Here is a 20,469-nt window from a genome sequence, read left to right as displayed (position 1 = left end):
GTAAAATTGCAGCAAAGTGCTGAGATAGTGGTATCCGTCGTAGGGTGCAGGAGAGGCCCAGGAAGGGGCTTCTGCGTCAGAAGGAGGTGGGAGGGGGAGGGGAGTGGGAGACAGAGAATCCTTCCAGAGGACTCCTGTGCTTTTAGCTTCTCTTGCCAACCAAGTTACAAGCTTAATAGAGAATAAGGGGAACTCATGTCTTCCATCTTTAAAAAAAGATGCTGCCTAGTCCAGGACTAGCATATTATATATCAGGGATCAGCAAACTGCCCCAGGTCCAGCCAGCAGCCAGTTGTTCTAAGTGGTTTCCTTGAAACTGGCCACACCCACTGGCTCACATGTGGGTGTAGGGTTGCTTTCAGGCTACAGTGGCAGAGTAGTTGGGACTGAGACTGGGAGACTTGCAAAGCCTAAAATATAAACCATCTGGCCCTTTACAGGAAAAGTTTGCCAACCTCTGTTACAGATGTTCAAAAAATATGTAGGGATTAAGTCAACTCAAATCAGACCCTCAGAACCCTGCACTGTTAATGTAAGACTTTTGTCCAGGGACTCCGAATGAACGATATACTCTAAGCTCTTTTTTCTTTAAAAATAAGGAAATTGAATCATAGGATAGGTAGGAATAGACTCTGAAGAATCTGATGACTTTCCTTTATTTAACAAGCAGCATTTGCTGAGCATCTACTATATCCCAGGAGCTGGGCTAGGTAGGAGAGGAAATTCCTGTCCCATGGAGCTGACTGCCTAGCTTTTGCTGGTTCCCTTCCATCCCTATATACAGGCCTCTTCTCCACCATTTGTCTCCTTGATTATCTGAGGGTCAGCCCCCCCCCCCCAGGCTGTGCTCTCCTTGGCCAGAGACTGTGTCTCACTCAACCATTTTGGTCTCCTCAGCACTGAGCACAGAGTCTGGCATACAGAAGGTGCTCAATTGATGTTTAAACCCTGCCAAGCTCCTGCAGCCTCACGAGCAGCCTCGGTGAGTGCCCCAGACAGGGTAGCTGGTAAGGACAACCTAACGGCCCTTTAGGAATTCCATATGAGAGCAGCGTCTTGAGGGAATTTGTGAAAGGAAATGATGAGCTTTGTAAGATATTTTTCCCCCTTTCAAAAAAATCTATAAATTGCATCATGTTCTTCCTTTCTCTCTGTTCCCAGCTGCCTGGCAGACTTTATGTTCCACGGGCTTTTCAACAAAGCCTAGATTCCAGATCTGGGTTTGATGTGAGGAGTAATTATTGAAAGAGACAGGAGTGATCCATATAATAAAATGCCTCCTCCATTTTTCATAAAAGTGATCCAGGGTGATGCTAGCCACTCTGCTATGGGGGAGAAAGGGAAACCTCAGTCCAGCCTCCCTGTGGCCCAGGAGGGTGCCTGGGAGGAGAAGTGAGGGATGCTCATGGGTGGAGAGAAAACCTTTTTTGGAAGAGCCGGCCTGAGAGCCTCAAGCAGAGCCTTCAACCACTCCGGCTCCAGGAAGCTTTGCTGTCCCAGGAGTCAAGGACCCTCAGCTCCTCTCCTGGAAATCCTCTTCTCCAGGGAATGGGTTGCCTTGTTAGTTTTTGCCGATTCTTGAGAAATTTCTGTTGGGCCTCAAAATGCTTTCTCTTGATAATAATATGCCTCAAGTGTGTTTAAGATTGCAGTGGTTACACCAGGATTTAACTTTGACTTGACTTGCAGGGAAGAAAAATTTCATTTTGTTTTTGTCGGTAGATGTTCCAATCTGGCACTGCCAGACAGGTTTCTTCATTCAGTTATTCAAGAAATATTTATTGAACTCTTATTACGTGTTGGACACTGGGCTGGGGTTATAATGGTGAGCAAGAAGGCAGAGGCCCTGCCCTAGAGGAGTTGACAGGATGGCAAGGAAGATGGTTGCTCCAATAGACCAGTATCCCACAGCGTGATAAAGGTAGTGTGGCCTGGGAACCCACAGAGGAGAAAGGGAGGACTTCCCTAGGAAGTGACTGTGATGTTTGGAGGTTTTATGGACCCCAGAAAAGACCTTAAAGCTAATCCATTCCTGTGGGTGTAGACCTATTGTGGGTAGGACCTTTTGATTAGGTTATTTCAGTTGAGGTATGCCCCTTTATAAGAGCATGAAATAGAAATCACAGAAGTTGAGAGAGAGGGAGACATACAGAAGCTGAGAAAGAAAGCCACAGATGGAGCAGCCGGAAGCTGAAAGCAATGAAACCCAGGAGAGAAGGACCAGCAGACACTGCCATGTGCCTTGCTATGTGACAGAAGAGCCCAGGGCTGCCGAATCACTTGTCAATGCCTTGATTTGGACATTTTCATGGCGTTAGAGCTGTAAGCTTGTAAACTGATAAATCCCCATTGTTAAAAGCCAGCCCATTTCTAGTATATTGCATTTCAGCAACTTTAGCTAACTAAAACAGTGATGTTTCAGTGGAGACCTGGAGGATGAGTGGGAATGTGCCAGACAAAGAGGGGAGGGAAGGGTGTTGCAGCAGAAGGAACAGCCTGCATGAAGGGTTGGCCTCCAGAAAGGTGAAAAGGAGGGAGGGCCAGCTTTTTCCTGCTCTCTGCTGTAACTGGGACCTCTAGATCGGCCTGGTCTTTGACTCTCCAAAGGCCAGATAATAAATTGATTGCACTCACGGAGGAAATATTCTGCTGTGTCAGCTTCGTAATCTGCGTCCTCTGGGAAGTGATCGATTTGCTTGCACAGACCTTTGAAGTTCCCTGAAAAACAAGGGGAGAAGTGCATGAGACACCAGAGTTTCCAAGGGCTCAGCGCCCACCTGTCTCTGCCTGACTTCTCGCTCTTCTGAAGCTAGCTCAGCCCTCTCCCCCTGCCCCTGCAGGAAGGGATCGCTTTGTCTGTTTGGACATCTGCCTGGTGAATCAAAACACACACTCCCGCGGTGCTTTGCAGAGGATCTAAGGCCTAAGACTTCAATACCCTGCCTTCTATCTCTGAACAGAGGCTTCTGAGGATTAGCTGAGGCTTGGCAAGCGGCGGAAGTTTGATTCTGTACTGGAGACTGCCACCAAGAAGGCTGATGAACGTGTTTCTCTGCCCCAGCCCAGTTGGGGGGGTCACCTGGCATTTTGCATGTGAAAAAGCAGCAGATCACTCTCTGAAGAAGGAAGAACCCAGACTTGTGCTGCAAAACCTTCCGGTGCCCTTTAGAGGAGATTGCAAAGCACTTTCCCATCCGGAGCCCCCAACAGCTCTGAAATTTCCCCTGGGTTGAGCCGCTGCTGGATGCTGGGCTCTCTGTCAGGTTCTTGAAGAAACTGCAGCTCATTTTAGCTCCTCATAGGCCTGTGGAGAGGGCTGTTATCACCCACATTTTACAGGTGACGAAACTGAGATTCAGGAGGCTAACCAATCTAAATGAGTACTTGTGGCCAGGAAGCGATGGAATCAGGGCGCAAACTGGGCTTTTAACTCTAAATATTGTTGGTTGATTGTTAAGAGGGTGAGAACCAGCGCAGGTAAGTTCTAGCACAGTGCTAGAAGGCACTCACCAATATCCAGTAGTGAGTGGATGAACTATTGAATGCAACCTTCATAAAAGCTGGTGACTAGAATAGAACTTAACAATCACAGAGTGTCAGCTTCATGATGGCAGGGACTTTTGTTTGTTTCATTCACCATTGTGCTCCCAGCCTAGGTACAACCAATGTCCCTTAACTTTCTCTGAATGAATAAATAGTTGAACCTATACTGGGAAATATGACTCAGTGGGTAAGACATAGGTTCATAGTCTATAGTTAGACCTCCTGGGTCCAGCTTGACTTCGTGGAGTTCCCTCGGTTTCCTCATCTGAAAGTGGAGATAATAAGAATCCTTAACTCACAGATTCTTGGGGAGATTTGATGTGTTGATATGTAGAAAGTACTCTGAACAGGACCTGGTGCATTATTGAGTCTTTGGGGAAATTTATGAGAGAGAAAAATGAACTTCAAGTACGCTCAGCCACCAAGATTTTGGATTTTCTGTGGCAGTGGCTAATATTACCTAATTAGTACAGTTCTCAAAACATGTTAGCAATTTATTTTCTTGCAGAGTCCTAAGATTCTGTATCCTATAAAGTAGGTGTAGGTTTTATTATGTACTGGAAGTAGTATTTAGGAATTTTAAGGCATTATTATGTAGCCCTGTATTTATTATATACACCTGTATATGTAGTCTACAGATATACTTACATACCATATATAAATATAAGCATTTGAGGCATTTTGAGCTGTTATTTATTATATGCTTTATGTTTCAGAGAAGATGGTTCCCTCCCGCCTCTCCACTTCATACACGGCCTGTCTCTGTACCAAATTCACCTCCTTTCCTACGTCTTTAAGAAAACCAAGAGCATATTGGGACTTTGGGTAATTTTGCTGAAGCTTTGTGGGGTCCTGAGAGCACAACGCTCCACTGGGAACAGTGCCATGGGCAGGTCTCTTCTCCGAGTGTTTTGGACCCTCCCTTTTCCTGGCCGCCCTTGTCCCCTCACCTGACCGCACCCTCCTCGGCACTCATGGATTTTGGTGCATTGCCACGAGGTCTCGTCCTCCCCCCAGTAGCTTACCAAGGCATTTCCTCCACCCCTACACACTTATCTCCTGAGAAGACTCTTTGCACCGGCTGCTAAGAGGATAAAAAAAAAATCTCCCTATTGATGAAATTACAAATCAGTGTATTTGCAAAGTACTTTTGCAAAGCACTTTTATTTCTCTCAATTCAATCTGACAAATATTTCTTCAGCGCCAACCGGGTGTCAGGCATCTTTATAAGGAATCTACGCAGGAGGTAAGGCTCAGAGCGTGGTATCGACGTGCCCCGAGGCTCCTAACTGATCGGGACAGAGCTCAAGCCAGAATCAAGGGCTCCCCTGGAGGGGGCCTCCGTGTCCCTCTTCTCAGGTGCCCCGCTTTATCCAGGGGACCCCCTCCACACCTGCTCCCCTGCGGCGCTAAGCCCGGGCCTGACACATCCTTGCATCGCTAGCTCCTGCCCCGCTGCCTGGCACAGAAGAAGGGGCTGGGGACTGGGGGAGACAGCAGTTCAGACCTCTCCTTTGGGGTCTGGACCTGGGTGTCCAGTTGCTTATTTGGTGCCGCTTCATGGATGTCAGGCCCAATCCCAAACTCATACTCTTTCCCTCAAGCCTGGTCTGCTGCAGGTGTCACCTGGCTCAGCAAATGCCTCCCCACTGCTCTCTCAGGCAGGCCTGAGCCCAGCCATCATCACTGGTACCTCTTCCTCCTCACTGCAGAGTCCATCCTTCATGAAGTCGTGTCTCCATGAGCTCCTCAGTATCTCTTAAACCCATCAACAGCTCTCCATTTTCAGCACCACCTGCCACCAGGTCACCAGCCCTGCTTCTCTGGGTGACTGCAGCAGCCACTCTTACCTCTTTGTACAGAGCAGCCAGTGTGAGCTTCGAAAATGCTACCTGTTCATGCCATCACCAGCTGAAAACACTCACTGGCCTCCCAGTGCCCTTTAAGAGGGTGAGGCCATGACCTCCATCTCTGGCCTCATTGCCCACCCACCCCCTCCTTCTCCGTGCACCTGCCACCACAGGTGTCTTTCCTGCTATGCTTCCTCATTCCGCTGGCCTTAGCACATGCTGGGCTTTCTGCCTGAGCCCCCACCACCTCCTTCATTGTCTCCTTCCCCCAACCTCCCCCCTCCACTGTGCTTGTGGGGTGCTACCACTGCGCTGGCTGCAATGGGAGCATGTGGGGCATGTGCTAAGGCACGCATGACGATGGTGGGGACATTCCAGTAGAGAAGGAAGAATTGATGACCAGGAGAGAGGAGGGGGCAATGCAGGAACAAAGTGAGAGGGGATGGGGTCCAGGACACTAGTGCGAGGGTGGCCTGAGATGGAGCACCCACTGCACTGGGAAGGAAGGCAGCACCTGTGGGCGCAGGTGCAGAGGGTGGGTAGACTGGGTTGTGGGAGCTCATGGCACTTCTCTTCTGGCTGCTTTTCTTGATGAAATGAGAATCAGGATCACCAACCGAGAGTGAGGATGGGGAAGGAGGGCTGGAGTCTTGGGGAGGGACGAAGGGGAGTGCACTTGAGAGGGGGAATGGACCAGACCTGCGGCATACGTGTGTCTGTGGCTTGAAGGTCCCTCTTGAGGCTCTTGGTCATGGATGTAAGATGAGACCATTGAACATGGTTCGGAGAATGTCTCTGGCTGCATTCTGGGTGCAGGTGTAGCATAGCTGGAGGGTTGGCTCCAACCAGGATGGGGTTTATGAGATTAGTATGAGAGAGAGAGACAGAGAGCAAGCAAGGGGAAGTCAGTGATTATGAAGATGGATGATGGGCTCTAAACTGGGTCAGGTGGGAAATGAGAACCTGCGGGCATGTGAGGTGGTGAACAGGTGGAGGGGTCACTGCACTGGAAACTCTGGGTGGGGGCCGAAGGATCGTCAGAGCCAGGGGCTCATGGGAGAGAGCTGGGAAGGTGGGACTTGGTGGTCAGAGAGTGAGATGCATAAGATTGAGATTGTGCAGGGGGTGTGGTTATGGCCGTGTCAAGGTCAAGTTCGTGACCAGGAAAGTGGGTGGCTCAGGTTGGGTAGAGGTAAAGATGATATGCAAAGGGTTTGGTAATCGGAAATGTCATACAAATTAATCTATAAGAAAAAACTAAAACGTTCACTTTATTTTCTACAAAAATCAAGTCTATATTATGAAACTACTTACCAGGTTAAAAGTTGAAGTACAAAGGATTCATCAAATTATTCTAACGACCCCCAAATCTTTGGCTGATTTTTAGAGAGTGTTGGTGTGATATTCTGATGAGGAGGTTGTTACAAGCAAAATGTGCCTCTGTCTAGGACATGACTCGACATAGCATTCCACACCAGATGCCCCCAGCACCCCCCTGTTAGAATGAGAGTCATTTTGTCTCAGTGAATACAGAGGTACAAGTACAGAATGCACTTTTCCTAACGCGTCCGACACTGTGCAGTCAGAGGACCCGGCTCTCCCTCGTCCAGCCCCATCCTCGAGCGAGGGGAGAGACAGGAATCTCCCTTCTCTCTGTCCGTCACAACCCAGGAGCCACCCCTGTCCCCAGCCCTCTTCCCTGAAGTTAATGGGACAGATTGGGATGAAAGTACTTCAGTACTTAACAACCGGCAAGGCAGGACTGGTACACGCCGGCTGCGCTCAAAGAAGAGGTCAAGGCCAGGTGCGAGAAGACTGTCTGCCTGACAGTGACGTCTCCGGGGACGAGCGCAGGAGCAGCACGGGGGGAAAGGCGGCCAGCCCCTGCCAAACTCCTCAGAGGACCAGGGGCCGGCCCTGGAGTTGGTGGATGACGGGGGCTAGGAGGGAGGTGGGGGGAACGTGGAACGGGATGAATTTCAGAGGCAGAGAGTTTAGGGAGGAGGGAGGGGAAATGTTCTGGAAATAGCAGTGAGGAATAGGGAGGGTCCTATCCACCTCCATGCCCAAGAATGTGGGTTATAAAATGCCCCCCAGGGGAGCTGGTGCAGGGGTGGTGGTGCACTGGGGGAGAGCCAGGTTCCCAGCAGAACAAGAAGGGAGGAGGTTGAGAATTTGGGGGATTTTGCTGACACTGGGACAAATTCATGGAGCATGAGGGCCAACTGACGAGTATGAGGAGTGGCCCAGGGAAACGGAGCTGCAGGGCATGCTGGGATTGGTCCCCAATTGTCTCTGAGGCCAAAGGTCTCAATGAGGCTGTGAGGGTGCCTGGAGGCATAAGAGGTCTCTGGGAACACTTGTGGGCCCTGGATTCAGTCCACTGATGGTGGTGCTGCGGCTCCTGAACAGGTGGTGGTACTAGCCTCGCTCAGCCACTGTTTGTGGAATTTAAATGTTGTAGAACAGCTGTGTTGACAGACAAACACTACGGACAATGAAGAGTGGTATTAATCTTGCCAGCCTAGGTAGACTTCTACTATATTTCTTTTTCTGGTTGGTGGTAGTCAAGCCCAGGGAATGATCCATCTTCAGGCATAGCTGGATCCAGGTGCTCAATAATCTGGGTCTCTCTCTCCATCTCCCAGTTTGGCTTTCTGCTCAGTTGGCTTCCTTCTTAGGCAGACTCTCTCCCCAGAGTACAGACTAAAGTCTGGTTAAGTGCCCAGCACTGGGGTAAGGGAGGTAAATCTAACCTGATCTCTTGCCTTCAGGGGCTCACAGTCTAGGGGGAAAGACAAAGTATACAACTGACTAGGATGTACTGTCTCACCCACTATATTAGAGGGATGTACAAAGCCTTACAAGAACACAGTTGTTCAGTTAACATGTAGGTGGCACTGACTATGCCATGCTCTGTGCAACATGCTGAGGACACAGAACAAAAATGCATTGTTTCTGCCCTTAGGAAACTCACAGTCTATGGTGGGAGATAGAAAACAGATCTGTGGTGTAGCAGAATATGGGCTGTGATGGAGGAAAGCAGAGCATGTTTGGGATCACACAGGAGGGGCACCTGTCCCAGGTGTGTGAGTGTGCAGGTGTTAACCCAGGCCTCTCGTGGGGATGCTTGAGCTGATACTGAGGTGGGGAAGCAGTTAGCCAGGTGAAGCAGGGAGGCGGGGGAGTGTGAGGCAGGTGTGATGAGGAAGTGGTGGTGGGACGAGAAGGGCTTTCTAGGAAGACGGATCAGCAGGAGCCAAGTCCTAGAAGTGCTGGACGTGCAGGAGGGAACAAATGATTCTGTCTCAGGCGGCCAGGGAGGGCTTCCCACTGCAGAGCTGGGAGTGACTAACAGGGGTTGAGAGGAAAGCTGAAGGCAGAGGTTGTCTGGAGCTGGCTCGCACTGGTTCACAGGAGATGCTTGTCAGTAGCTGGAAACCAGCTGTGGTGGGAGTATTTACACCATGGGAATTGGCAAATACTACAAGTCAGGGTTTGCCCCCCTCCACTCTCCCCCACCCCCAAGAGCCAGCTGTTGAATATTTACTCATCAGCACACCACTAGATGAAAAACAAACCTATGGGTGGGGGGTCAGCTGATAGAAGAACATGACATCTCGGTGGGATTGGAGATTGCAGAAAGATGGGTCCCCTTTAGAGGCTGGATGGGGAAAGGGGAGGGCAGGAGATGACTGGAGGGGTGGGTAGGGGCCAGACCCCACCAAGGCTTGTGGTCCCGGCTGATGTGAGGAGGGGGCATCTCACTGCTCACTCCCCCTACAGGCACTGGCTCCGAGCTTTTGGGTGGGTGGAGAGGAGACCCCTCCCCCTACCATGAGCTTTAAATGATTGAACAATTAAGGGGCCCCCAGACTGTGAAATCTCTACTGAACCCCTACTCCTTCCCAGAAGGGCAGTGTGCCCCCGCCCCTTCCTGCCGATCAACCCCAAAGCTGAGCGACTGCGGTCAAGCTCAGGCAGAACAGCCGGGGACTGCGCCTTAGGCAGTCGCAGCTCTGCCTCCAGGAATTCCCCGTTTCAGAAGGGAAATTTTAGCTCGCAGGTATTAAGTAGTTTAAAAAGACGTGTCATCAATTTTGTAAAAAGCACATTAATATCTCACAACACCAACTGCTGTCTCGTTTCCTTGAGATACAATAAGCTCCTCATAAACCTGGTCATTAGGGGCTGAACAGACACTGTTTTATTTTCCACGACTTCATGAGAAGCTGAAAGAGAAGACAGAGCTGGAGCCGGAGGGTGCAGGGCTGCGGCCCGGGGAGGAGGCTGCCTAAGTAATTTTTTAAGTGCAGCAAATGAAGGGTTTGGTGGGAGCTGCTTTCTCTGTGTTTTAAAGCTTTTCTGTTGGTGGCTTTTTGCTTTTCTGGCAGGGCCCTCCCTGACGGCAGGGATTCGGGAGTTCTCTGGTGGGTGAGTAGTGCCTGATTCGTTCCTGGCTGGAACGCCAGCCTGTGGCACTGTGCTGGCACCAACAGGTGTTGGATGCTTTGAAGACAACAGCCTATGTGGCGATACATGGGTTCGCTCATTCATTCATTCATTCATTCATTCAATGGTTTCTTTTGAGTGTCTCCTGTATGGAGGTCCCTGAATTCTCTCATTCATTGTTCATTCATTCATTCATTCATTCATTCAGTAGATACTTTTGCATATCTCCTATGTGGAAATCCATGAGTTCTATCATTCATTCATTCAATGGATCCCTTTGAGATCTCCTATGTGGAAGTCCGTGAGTTCTCTCATTCATTCATTCAGTGGATCCTTTTTCATATCTCCTATGTGGAAGTCCACGAGTTCTCTTATTCATTTGTTCATTTGTTCATTCATGCATTCATTCAATGGATTTTTTTGAGTATCTCCTGTGTGGAGGTCCATGATCTCTCATTCATTCACTTGTTCATTCATTTGTTCATTCTTTCATTCAGTGGATCCTTTTGAGTATCTATGTGGAAGTCCATGAATTCTCATTCATTTATTCATTTGTTCTTCATGCATTCATTCAGTAGATCCCTTTGAGTATCTCCTATGTGAAGGTCCATGAGTTCTCTCATTCACTTGTTCATTCATTGATTCATTCAGTCAATGGATCCTTTTGAGTGTGTCCTATGTGGGAGGTCCTTTGCAGGCACTGAGTGGGGTTAGAATGGGTGAGAAGTCTGCCCTGCCTGCTTTCCCTCCTTCTCTGAGCTCTCGCCTCTCAGAAGTCCTGAGCACGCAGGGTCTGAGCCCCAGCGCTGAGCACTTGACCATACAGCCTCTGGTCGTATCCTGAACTGATTCTTGTCTCTGCGGCTGCTTCTTTCATTCTTTCCATGTGATGCAGGGGAAGAGACTGGGTTCTGGACTCAGAAAGATCTGGCTGTGCCAGCTATTACCCGTGTGGCCTTGAGCAAGTTATGTGACCTCTCTGTGCCTCCGTTTCCACCTCCATTTTCTTAGCTAAAGGCTAAGAGATATTAATCTGTGCCCCAGTGAGGGCAGTTCTGAGCACTGAAAGTGATAAGAGAAGTGGAAGCCCCTAACCAAGTTCCCAGTCCAGAGCAGACACCTGCTGAGTGTAGCTGTCCTTCTCTCCCTCCTTTAAATGATGCCTTTTTCAGGAGGTGTTTCTTGAGTGCCTTCAGCTAGAAAGACTTTTCCTCCCCTATGCTCCTACGCAGTGCTTCCAGACTTTAATGTGCATAGGAATCGCCTGGGGATCATGCCAAACCAGATTCTGGTTCATCAGGTCAGGGATGGGCCTGGGAGTCTGCATTTCTAACAAGCACTCAGGTGATGCTGGTGCTGAAGGTGCCTGGACAGGCTGTGGGTAATGAGGCTGTAGAGCACTTGCACCTGCTTTGCTCATGTGCTGTGGTCTGTTATCATTGTTTGGGAGCAGATAGGTGCAAGTCTGTGAGTTCCTCAAGGGCAGATTTCCTTCCAGAGAATTCTCTGAATATACCATATTTCCCTTGACTCTAAGATGCTTCCGTGCTTTCTTCATATTTTAATATTTCTGAAATTGGGGTGTGTCTTACAATTAATGGGTTCCTTTTCTTCAGTGTGCCTCTTTTCTCCGGAAAAGTCATTATTACATTGATGGTGTGTCATAATTAATAATAACAGGTACCTGACAAATGTTTATTGAATAAATGAACAAATAAATGAATGACTCAGTGCATGTGTGTACGTGTGTGTGCATGTGTGTGTGTGTGCACATATGAGTGTGGACAGGAAGTGTACTACACATTTCTATTCTCCTAAACAGATGGGCTTCATGCCAAATATTAGAATCCCTGGGGGCACCAGGATCTTTGGCACCTCTCATATTAAAAGTTAATTTGACAATATCAACCCCAAACACCTCAATTATTTCTCCTAGAAATGTGCTGTGGAGAGACCCTTACATGTATGAACAAGGAAAAGTGTGTGAGAATGTTTGTAGCAGCACCACAGCAGCAAGAAACTGGGAACAGCCCATATGCCTATTGTCAGAAGAATGGATAAGTACCTTGTAGCATATTAATATAATGAGATACCACGCAGCAGTGGAAGTTAATGGATTGTAGCTACACATGTCAACACCAATGGAGTCCACAAATGTACTACTGAACAAAAAAAATCAAGCTGCAGAAAAATACATATGGTATGATTCCATTTTCATGAAGCTAAAACCATGTACAAATAGACCATGGATTATTTAGAAATTGTGTATGTGGTAAAACTCTAAAGTCATGCAAGGGAATGAAAAACAAAATTCAAGAGCGTGTTTATCTGGGAAGGGAGGGAGGGACGGCAGCAGGGAGGACACACAATTGCTTTGATGTACTGGGGCTGTTCTATTACTTCACCCGGAGGTGAGGGCATGGGTGCTCATTTTACCATTATTTCTTATACCTTGCTGTGGCAGAGGTTCCTGGCTGTTTCCTAATACCCTGTTCTTTCCTTCTTTCCAGGTTTTGCCTGGGCACACGGCTTCCTGGATTATGGATCTTGTGGCTAGAGGTGGCCATGTGACCCAGGTCTGACCAATGGGATGCAAGTGGAAGTGGAGTGAGCAACTTTGGAGAAGCGTCCTTAAAAGGACAGGGTGTGCCCTTCTCAGCCCTCCCCTCACGTGGAATACGGGGCGCCAGTCACCGTCTTGGATCGTGAGACGAGAATGGGGTGCTGCATGATGGTGGAAGAAGATGGAGGGCACCCGGGCCCCGCCTCCCTAGCGTGTCACACCAGCCCTGGACATCTCACCTCCAGAATTTTGCAATGAGAGAAATAAACTTCTATCTTTTTAATTTAATTTAAGAAAACTTGCAACCAAACCTAATCCTAATGAACACAATAACACACGTTAAAATAGTCTTTTAGGTGTATTTAATAGTAAACATTTTCAGGAAGGCAATTTGTTGGCCCTTCAGGGCTTGGCCTATATCGATGGACTAAATGAATGAATGAATGAATGAATGAAAAGGTGTCTCAGGGCTCCTCCCAAGCTCTTTGTTCAGGACTGTTGATAAACTTTACTACTGTTCAGCACTGGCTGTTGCTATGAATAAAGGAAAAAGGTAGGAGGGGGCATTACTGAGAATGAACATGGGAGATGGATTAAATCAGCTTTTTGACTGCGGGGGTCAGGAAGAGAGGGTAAGACGGTGGGTTTGACCTCAGGCAAGTGAACCATGACCTGTTGGTGTTTCAAGACTGTGGAGAGGTCCCGGAGATGGTGGTCGGGGCCATACCCTGGGGGCTGGGTGGGGGTGGGGAGCTCTGGGGAAGGGTGTCAGCCTCGGTGGCTTGAACATGGCTTGCGCTGACTAGTTGGTGGATTGATATGGACCTGACCTCACCAAGGCTGAGAATTTGGAAGGATCTGGAAGGTTCTAGACTTGAACCACATCACAGCCTCACAGCTCTGTCCCCGGGGATAGACCTGACATGGGAGCAGGCCCCCAAGGGACAGAAATGAGTGCACACTCACTTGGGGAAGTCATTGAACCTCTCTGAGCCTCAGTCTCCTCATCTGTAAAATGGAGAGACAGGGCTGTTGTTATATTTGCACAAAACACTGCATACAGAGGGCTTGGTACGGTGCCTGGCACCTAGGAGGGGCTTGAGACATGGTGGGCATCATTGCCCACTGCGGGGCCCCATGCTGGGGGGCTCGTGCGGCTCTTACACAGTCCCTGTCCTCAAGAAGGGGACAGTAATCTGATATGTCAAGACTGCTGTCTGGTGGAGCCATGCCCAGAGAGCCATGGGAACCTCATATGCTTAGATCCTAGGATATAGGACCACTGAAATGACTCTGCCAACCAGAGCCCCAGGACTAGGCAAATAATGAATAAAAACTGTCATGTGCCAACCACTTGAGATTCACCTTAAGAGATCTGGAGGTGTAGTGGAAAGATCGCTGTGCCACTCAGCAAGACAGTGTGAATTTGAGTCCTCTTTTTGCCAGTTATTTACCACGTGATGTTGGACAAGTCCCTGACTTTACAGCTCTTTCATTCATTCAGTATTTCAGCTAGTCCTCCACTCTTTACTGAGTGCCTGCTGGCGATTCTCATTGAGCTAGGAGCCGGGATAGAGAGAGGAGCAATACAGAAGGATCTGCTGTTTCCAGAACTATGAGTCTAGTCTAGACAAATAATCAACTTATATGACCCAGAGTGACAATAACAACAGCAATGATGACGATGGCTGGCATTTGTGGAGAAGCTGTCATGGGCCCAGCACTGGACTAAATGCTTTCCATTTTATCCTTGAGAAACCTTTTGAGGCTGGTGCAATTACTTTCTTTGCTTTAAAGATGAAAAAACTGATCACAGAGAAGTGAAAGAGTATATCTCAGGATTCACTGCTAGTGCGAATGAAGTAGCCGGGATTTGACCCCAGACTGTGGGATTCTAGGTAACCACTAAGCTGCTAGTCACTGCAGAACACAGGATGTTGGAGGGTGGGTGGGAGGGTGAATAGGTGATGGGGAGTTTTTAGGAAGGCTTCCTGGAGGAAGCTCTGTCTCAGCTGAGCCACGAAGGACAAGTAGAAATTGGCAGATGAAAGGGAGGGGGGTGGGGAGGAGGAGCTAGGAAGAAGAGCTAGGGTCAGCCAGAGAGAGAGGACAGGGTCCCAAGGCCAAGGGCATCAGTTTGGAAGACTGAAACCAGCTGGTCGGGCTGTGTGTGTGTGTGTGTGTGTGTGTGTGTGTTTGTGAAAGCAGTTGGGAGAAGTAGCAGCAGTGATCAGATTAGTCAGGGTCTGATAAGCCATTGAAAGCGTGGATTTAGGAGCAATGCGGAGCCACTGAGGGGTGTTGAAGCTGGGAGGTTGATGTGACCAGATCCGTGCCTCGGGATGATCACCTTGGTGGCTGAGTGGGGAATGGATTGGAGGGGGCAGAGCTGGCACCCATGGCCCCAGTCTAACCAACATAGTCTCTTGCCCAGACAACAGTGACCAGGATAGTCCAGGTGAGAGATGGAGGTGGTTCAGGCAGAGTGGGAACGATGGGGGTGGGGAGAAGTGGATGGATTTGAGATCCACTGAGATCTATTCATCTGTAAAATGAGGACAATGGGATCAGCTCTGCTTCCCTGATGGTGTGATCTGATAGACGAGATGAGGGTTAATGAAGCCACTTGGTAAACTACAAAACCCCGTGTAGAGGTGCAGGCTGATGAGTGCAGGCATCCTTTAGTGAATGTCGCTGGGTTAGGAATAAAACCCTGCCCATATACACGCTTTCCACTCCCTGGACTGATCGCTGCTCTAAAACTTACTAGCTGTTTGACCTTGGGCGAGTCACCTCCCTTCTCCAAGTCTTGATCTTTTCCTTTGTAAAATGGGGATAGGGCTTTTATAAAATGAATGAGATAATGTGCAAAAAGTGCTGGGCACTGTGGCTGGCACATAATAAGAGTACAGTAAGTGCTAGGGTAATAAAACTCTACCAGGATAGCATCTTTTCGGTTCCTCCATGCACGAAGACCACGTGGCCCACCGGCATTCCATGGACATTGCCACCTGAGGGACACTCTTTCCTGCTAGCTTTTCATAAAAGTTTCTGCTATGCTGTCCAGATTCCTCCATGGTATGAGAAAATGCCAGTGGCCTTTCCTGATTTGTAAAAATCCATCTCAATTTTCTGTCTCCCGAATTCCTCCTCTTGATTCATTTTCATCTGCTTGGGCACTCAGTTTCCCGGCAGAGAATCAGGACAAAGTGGTTACCACCACCCACACCATGGACCCCCAAGGGTGGCAATGACACGTGTGCCATGAGGGACCACAGGCGTGGGGATGCCCATCCAACCCTGCTCTTGTTCCCAAGCCAAAGACGCTGTCCTGCCCAGAAGTCTCCAACACTCCCATTGCCTGCTGGACAAAGGGCAGACTTCTTAAGAACCAGACATTCCCAGCTGTGTCTTGCCTGGCCCAAAGCTTTCCATCTTATCTGCTTTGAGTCTTCTGGTCTCAGAAAAGCATTTGCCCCTTTCCAGTTCTTCACCTTTCCCCACGCTTTCCCTCTCAGCTGAATCAAGCTCTTCCCTCTTCTCCACCTAAAACAATGTCCGTTTTACTCCAGAGGGCAGAGCTAGGAGCCACGGGTGGGGATGTGTGGCAAAGCTGGGACTAGGATGAGGTGTGTAGGCTGCAAAACTGAAGGAGGCCCCTCTAAGGGTCATACATGTGAAGCAAGTGCCTCCTCCAATTTTGCACCTTGCTTGCTGTCATAGTTTCCTAGGGCTGCCACGACCAATGACCACAAACTTGGTGGCTTAAAACAACAGGAACACATTCTTCCACAGTTCTGGAGGCTAGAACACGGGGTCGGCAGGGCCACGCTCAATATGAAGGCTCGAGGGAAGGGTCCTTCCTTGCCTCTTTCTCACTTCTGGTGGCTTCCAGCAATCCTTGGCTTTCCTTGGCTTGTGGCTGCCTCACTCCAGTGTCCTCCTCCATCTTCAGCTGGCTACTTCCTTGTGTACATCTGTCTCTCCTCTTTCTATAAGGACATCAGAGATTGGATTTAGGGCTGATCCTAATCCAGTATGACCTCATCTTAACCTGTATCTTATTACATCTGTAAAGACCCTATTTCCAAATAAGCATTTCAAGCATTCACAGGCACTGGGAGTTAGGACTTGACATATCTCTTGGGGAGAGACAGTTCAACCCATTACACTTGCCCTGTCCTGGTTGTTGCCCTCTGTAGGGACCATATGCCAGGTTGGTGCCTGGGTGAGTGTTGTGTCTCCCGAGGTAGTGAGCTCCCCATCACTGGAGGGGCCACACGGAAGCTGCCCCTTAGGGATGCCGAAGAGGGAATTTCTATAATAGCTGGGAGGTGGGGTAGATGGATTCTGAGGGTACTTCATCCATAAGAAGCCTTCCCTGCTCCTCAGCCCAGATCCTTCTCTCCCTCCTTTCACCTCTGCTTTTACCTTAAAGATCACTCACCTGGCAATTAACCACAGGCTGCCTCGTGATGGCTCTTATATTGCTATCTTGTCCTGTTGCTTCAATTTCCATGAGTTTATGTCTCATTTTCCTAATAGAATTCCATATGCCTTGAGGACAGGGATTGAACGGTAGACTCTCTGGTCTCTCACTTTCAGTGGGTTTGGGAGACTCTTTACTATTTATTAAAAACCCTTTCTGTGCCAGTACTTTGCATATAATCTGATTTGGTGATCACACTAACCCCACGGGTAGGTTCTATTCATAGGCCCATTCCACAGATGAGGAGCTGGAGGCTCAGAGAGGTTGATAGCGTTGGCTATTACTTTTAATAGAGACTCAGGACGGGTGCTATCAAAACACCTGGGTGGCCTGGGGCAAGTTTAACCCCTGTGAGCCTCAGTTTCCTTACTGTAAAACAGAACGATAATCTTAACTATAATCTATTAAAGCTCTTAGAACAGTGCCTGGAGTGCGCTCTCAGTATGTGTTAGCTATTATTCATTATTACCACTGCTGCTATCAAGAGTGGCAGACCTTGTCAAATCTAGAAAAAAGGATGATCAGAATGCATGTCTCAGTGTTTCCAGGTGTTTAAGAACATCCAGACCAGATATCCAGAGAAACGAAAGACCACTCCTCATCTTCAGACCATTTGTGTTAGTGGAAATGTGAGTCTCTTATGAGCCTAATGGTAGGAATTAGTCTCCCAAACTTGATCACTTTGGGCAAAAGTGCAGAGAGTTCTTGAAACTACAAAGCTGAGGGCAAGATACTGGCATTAATTATTGATTAATAAAGCAATTAAAAACATTTTGGCAGCCTTCTCTGTACCCAGGCACCATACTAGGTAAGCACATAAGGATGAGAAAGTGAGAGTCTTAGCTTTGAGGGTAAACCGAGGACAAAAGTCTGATAGGGGTGTGTGATAGAGGAAGGATAGAGAGCCTCATCCCTGTAGCCAGCCTGTGCTCGAGAGGAGCAGTGAGAAGCCAGCCTGCCTTCACCTCTCCACCACAATTCCCTGGAGGAAAAGGGTTCTTGAGGGACGAGGAAAATTTCTGCAAGAAGTTGCAGGGCTGATCTAGACAGCTCACAGTGTGCAAAAATTGGGAGAAAAAGACTGAGTTGGTTGCACCCGTCATTGCCGTGTATGTGGGAAGAGATGGTGGGAAGTTCTTGGGGGAACCGCCAAGCCCTCTGCCATCTCGCCAAGGGAGGGTGGGTTCTATAAAGATGCTCTCTGTTGGAGCCTCTGCCCACAGTCAGCTGCTAAGAGCAATGCTTTCGTTGCTGTTGGGAAGGCAAACTGTTTGCATTTCTGTCATTTAAAACAATGTGGTGTTGTGACATTCTGGAATCTGGAGATAAATGTTTAATAAGAGGATTCAATTTGATATGATGTTGGAACTTAATTAGATCCACAAGGCACAGAGGGCTTTGTGGGCTCTTCAATTAGAAGCTACTCAAGGGTCTTGCATGTGGGGCTCTCCAAGGGGCTGTCAAAGGGCTGCCGGGGCTGCTCTGGTGCTTTCTAGCCTTGAGGCCTGCCCTCTGCAGATTTTGGCTCAAGGTCTCTGCTTTTGGCAGTTCTGGTGGAGGCGATGGAGGGTCTTGGCCCATTCTGAGCTGGAAATCTGCATTTGCTAGTATTGGGGCTGCAGCATGTGGTCATGGGTGATGCAAAGGAATCTGGCCTATGTGTGGCTCAACAACATGACCCGAGTCAGCTGAGTCTTGGACAGGGAAACAGTCTTTAAGTCTTTTGGCCCTGAGCCCAGGGGCAGTGAAAGTCTAGGCTGCTGGAATCTAGTAAACAACTGTGTTTACCCTCCCAGCCAGGGCTGACATTCTGCAGTTTTGTCACAATATAGCCACACAAGTTGCCAAATTGGGTTGACAAAATGCGTGCTGTCCAAGCACCTCCCGATGCCCCTTCCCCACACTACCCTGATCTCTCCAGGGATCTTTCGGACCTCCCACCGTCTCAAGTGTTGAAGGCTGGTGAGCAGGGCGTCTCCAGGCTGCGGTGCCAGCACCATGGACAGCACCTGTACTCAGCAGTGAAACATGTTGACTATCGCCCCTATTCCTAGCTATCTGGGCAGCAAGGGAGTAGAGACTTAGGAGCTTGAACTTCAGAGTCAGATCCTGCCTGAGTTCCAGAGCCTCACCGCTGCCTGCTAAGAGCTGTGCTAATACTCTGAGCCTCATCTCTACACAGGGTTCAGAGCACGTATGTCGAAATGTTGCTGTGAGGGTCAAAGAACAAAATCAGTGTGGGCGTTTCCAAGGTGTAATGGTTAGCACTTTAGTCTCGGATGCCAGCCATCCAAGTTCAGAATCGGTGAGACATTTTTAACAGCTGTAGAATATAGTGTTTAGGAGTATACTACGTGGAGGCAGAATGCCTGGGTTCAAACCTCAGCTCTGCTGCCTACTAGCCATGGCCTTGGGCAGGAAATATCTGAAAAATGAGATAATAAGTACTGTGGTAGATTGAACCATGTACCCCAACAAAGACATGCTTTTAATCTTAATCTGTGTTCATGGGGTGTGGACTCATTTGAATAGGATATTTGAAGAAGTATAATTAGTTAGGTGTGGCCCAACTGAATCAGAGTGGGCCTTACTCTGAATTACTGGAGTCCTTTAGAAGCAGAAGAAATTCATTCGCAGTGAGTCAGAGAATGCTACAGGAGGAAGCCAGCAGTCAGTGGAAACTGGAAGAGATGCACGGGAGGAAACCAAGGACATCATCATGTGACAGGAGGCAGAGGCAAAGCCAAGGAAATGCAAGGACTGCTGCAAGCGAGCACGGGAATGCTACAGACTTTGGAGAGAAAGCAGGGCCTTGTTGATGCCTTGGTTTGGGACTTCTGGCCTCTAAAACTGTGAGCCAATAAATTCTTGCTGTTTAAGCCAATCCATTGTGTGGTGTTTATCATAGTAGACTGGCAAACTATAACAAGTACTTACTTTACTGAGTTGCTGGAAGGATAAACAATAAAATTTGTAAAGAACTTAGAAGAGGACCTGGCACATGGTAGGGATTTGATAAATATTAGCCACTGCTATTTTATTATCATGTAAAGTGACTGGTGCGTAGTAGGTGCTTAATAAATAGTAGCAACTACAACCACTTTGAGAATGCTCTTCCACTCTGCCTTAGTCCCTGGGAGCCTTACCAGTATCCTTCACTGCCTTTAGCACCTAATGTTTTTAGTCCCCACAAACCTCATAACTTGTTTGGGCAGAGAAGGCCCCCTTGTAGTACTTCTTCTCCCTCATCCTTCCCACCTGGTCAGCCCCTGCCCTGTTACTTGGCGAACCATATCCTCCATGACAAGCATACGGCATATGTCCAGAGAATGCCCTCCCCAGGTCTCCTCGATCCTTGTTTTCCCTGTTTCCACCTCCACCACTCTCCAGATCATGCCACTCAGGACATTTAAAATCAGTGAAGGAATGAGGGAGCCCAGACCAAGCAAGCCTTTTGCCAAAAGTGTGGGAGAGGATGCTTCTTACCAACAGGTAACCATATACAGACATTTCATCAGTTAGACATGCTTTCTTCCACAAATACTGTGACTTCCAAAGCATGCCCTGCTGGT

General features: G+C 48.6%; 1 protein-coding gene across 1 annotated transcript in view; it reads right to left on the bottom strand.

Annotated features, from left to right (window-relative positions):
• Positions 1 to 20,469, bottom strand: part of CACNG2 (calcium voltage-gated channel auxiliary subunit gamma 2) — a 107,795-nt gene that overhangs the window by 12,572 nt on the left and 74,754 nt on the right. Inside the window, exon 2 of the mRNA XM_037848149.1 lies at positions 2,635 to 2,718. Within this exon, the coding sequence (XP_037704077.1) occupies positions 2,635 to 2,718 (84 nt within the window). The remainder of the gene's footprint in view (positions 1 to 2,634; positions 2,719 to 20,469) is intronic.

This window comes from Choloepus didactylus, chromosome 8 (assembly GCF_015220235.1).
Source record: "Choloepus didactylus isolate mChoDid1 chromosome 8, mChoDid1.pri, whole genome shotgun sequence".
Taxonomy (NCBI): Eukaryota; Metazoa; Chordata; class Mammalia; order Pilosa; family Megalonychidae; genus Choloepus; species Choloepus didactylus.
The sequence above is the reverse complement of the archived record's forward strand: the minus strand, read 5'-3'. Positions and strand labels throughout refer to the sequence as shown.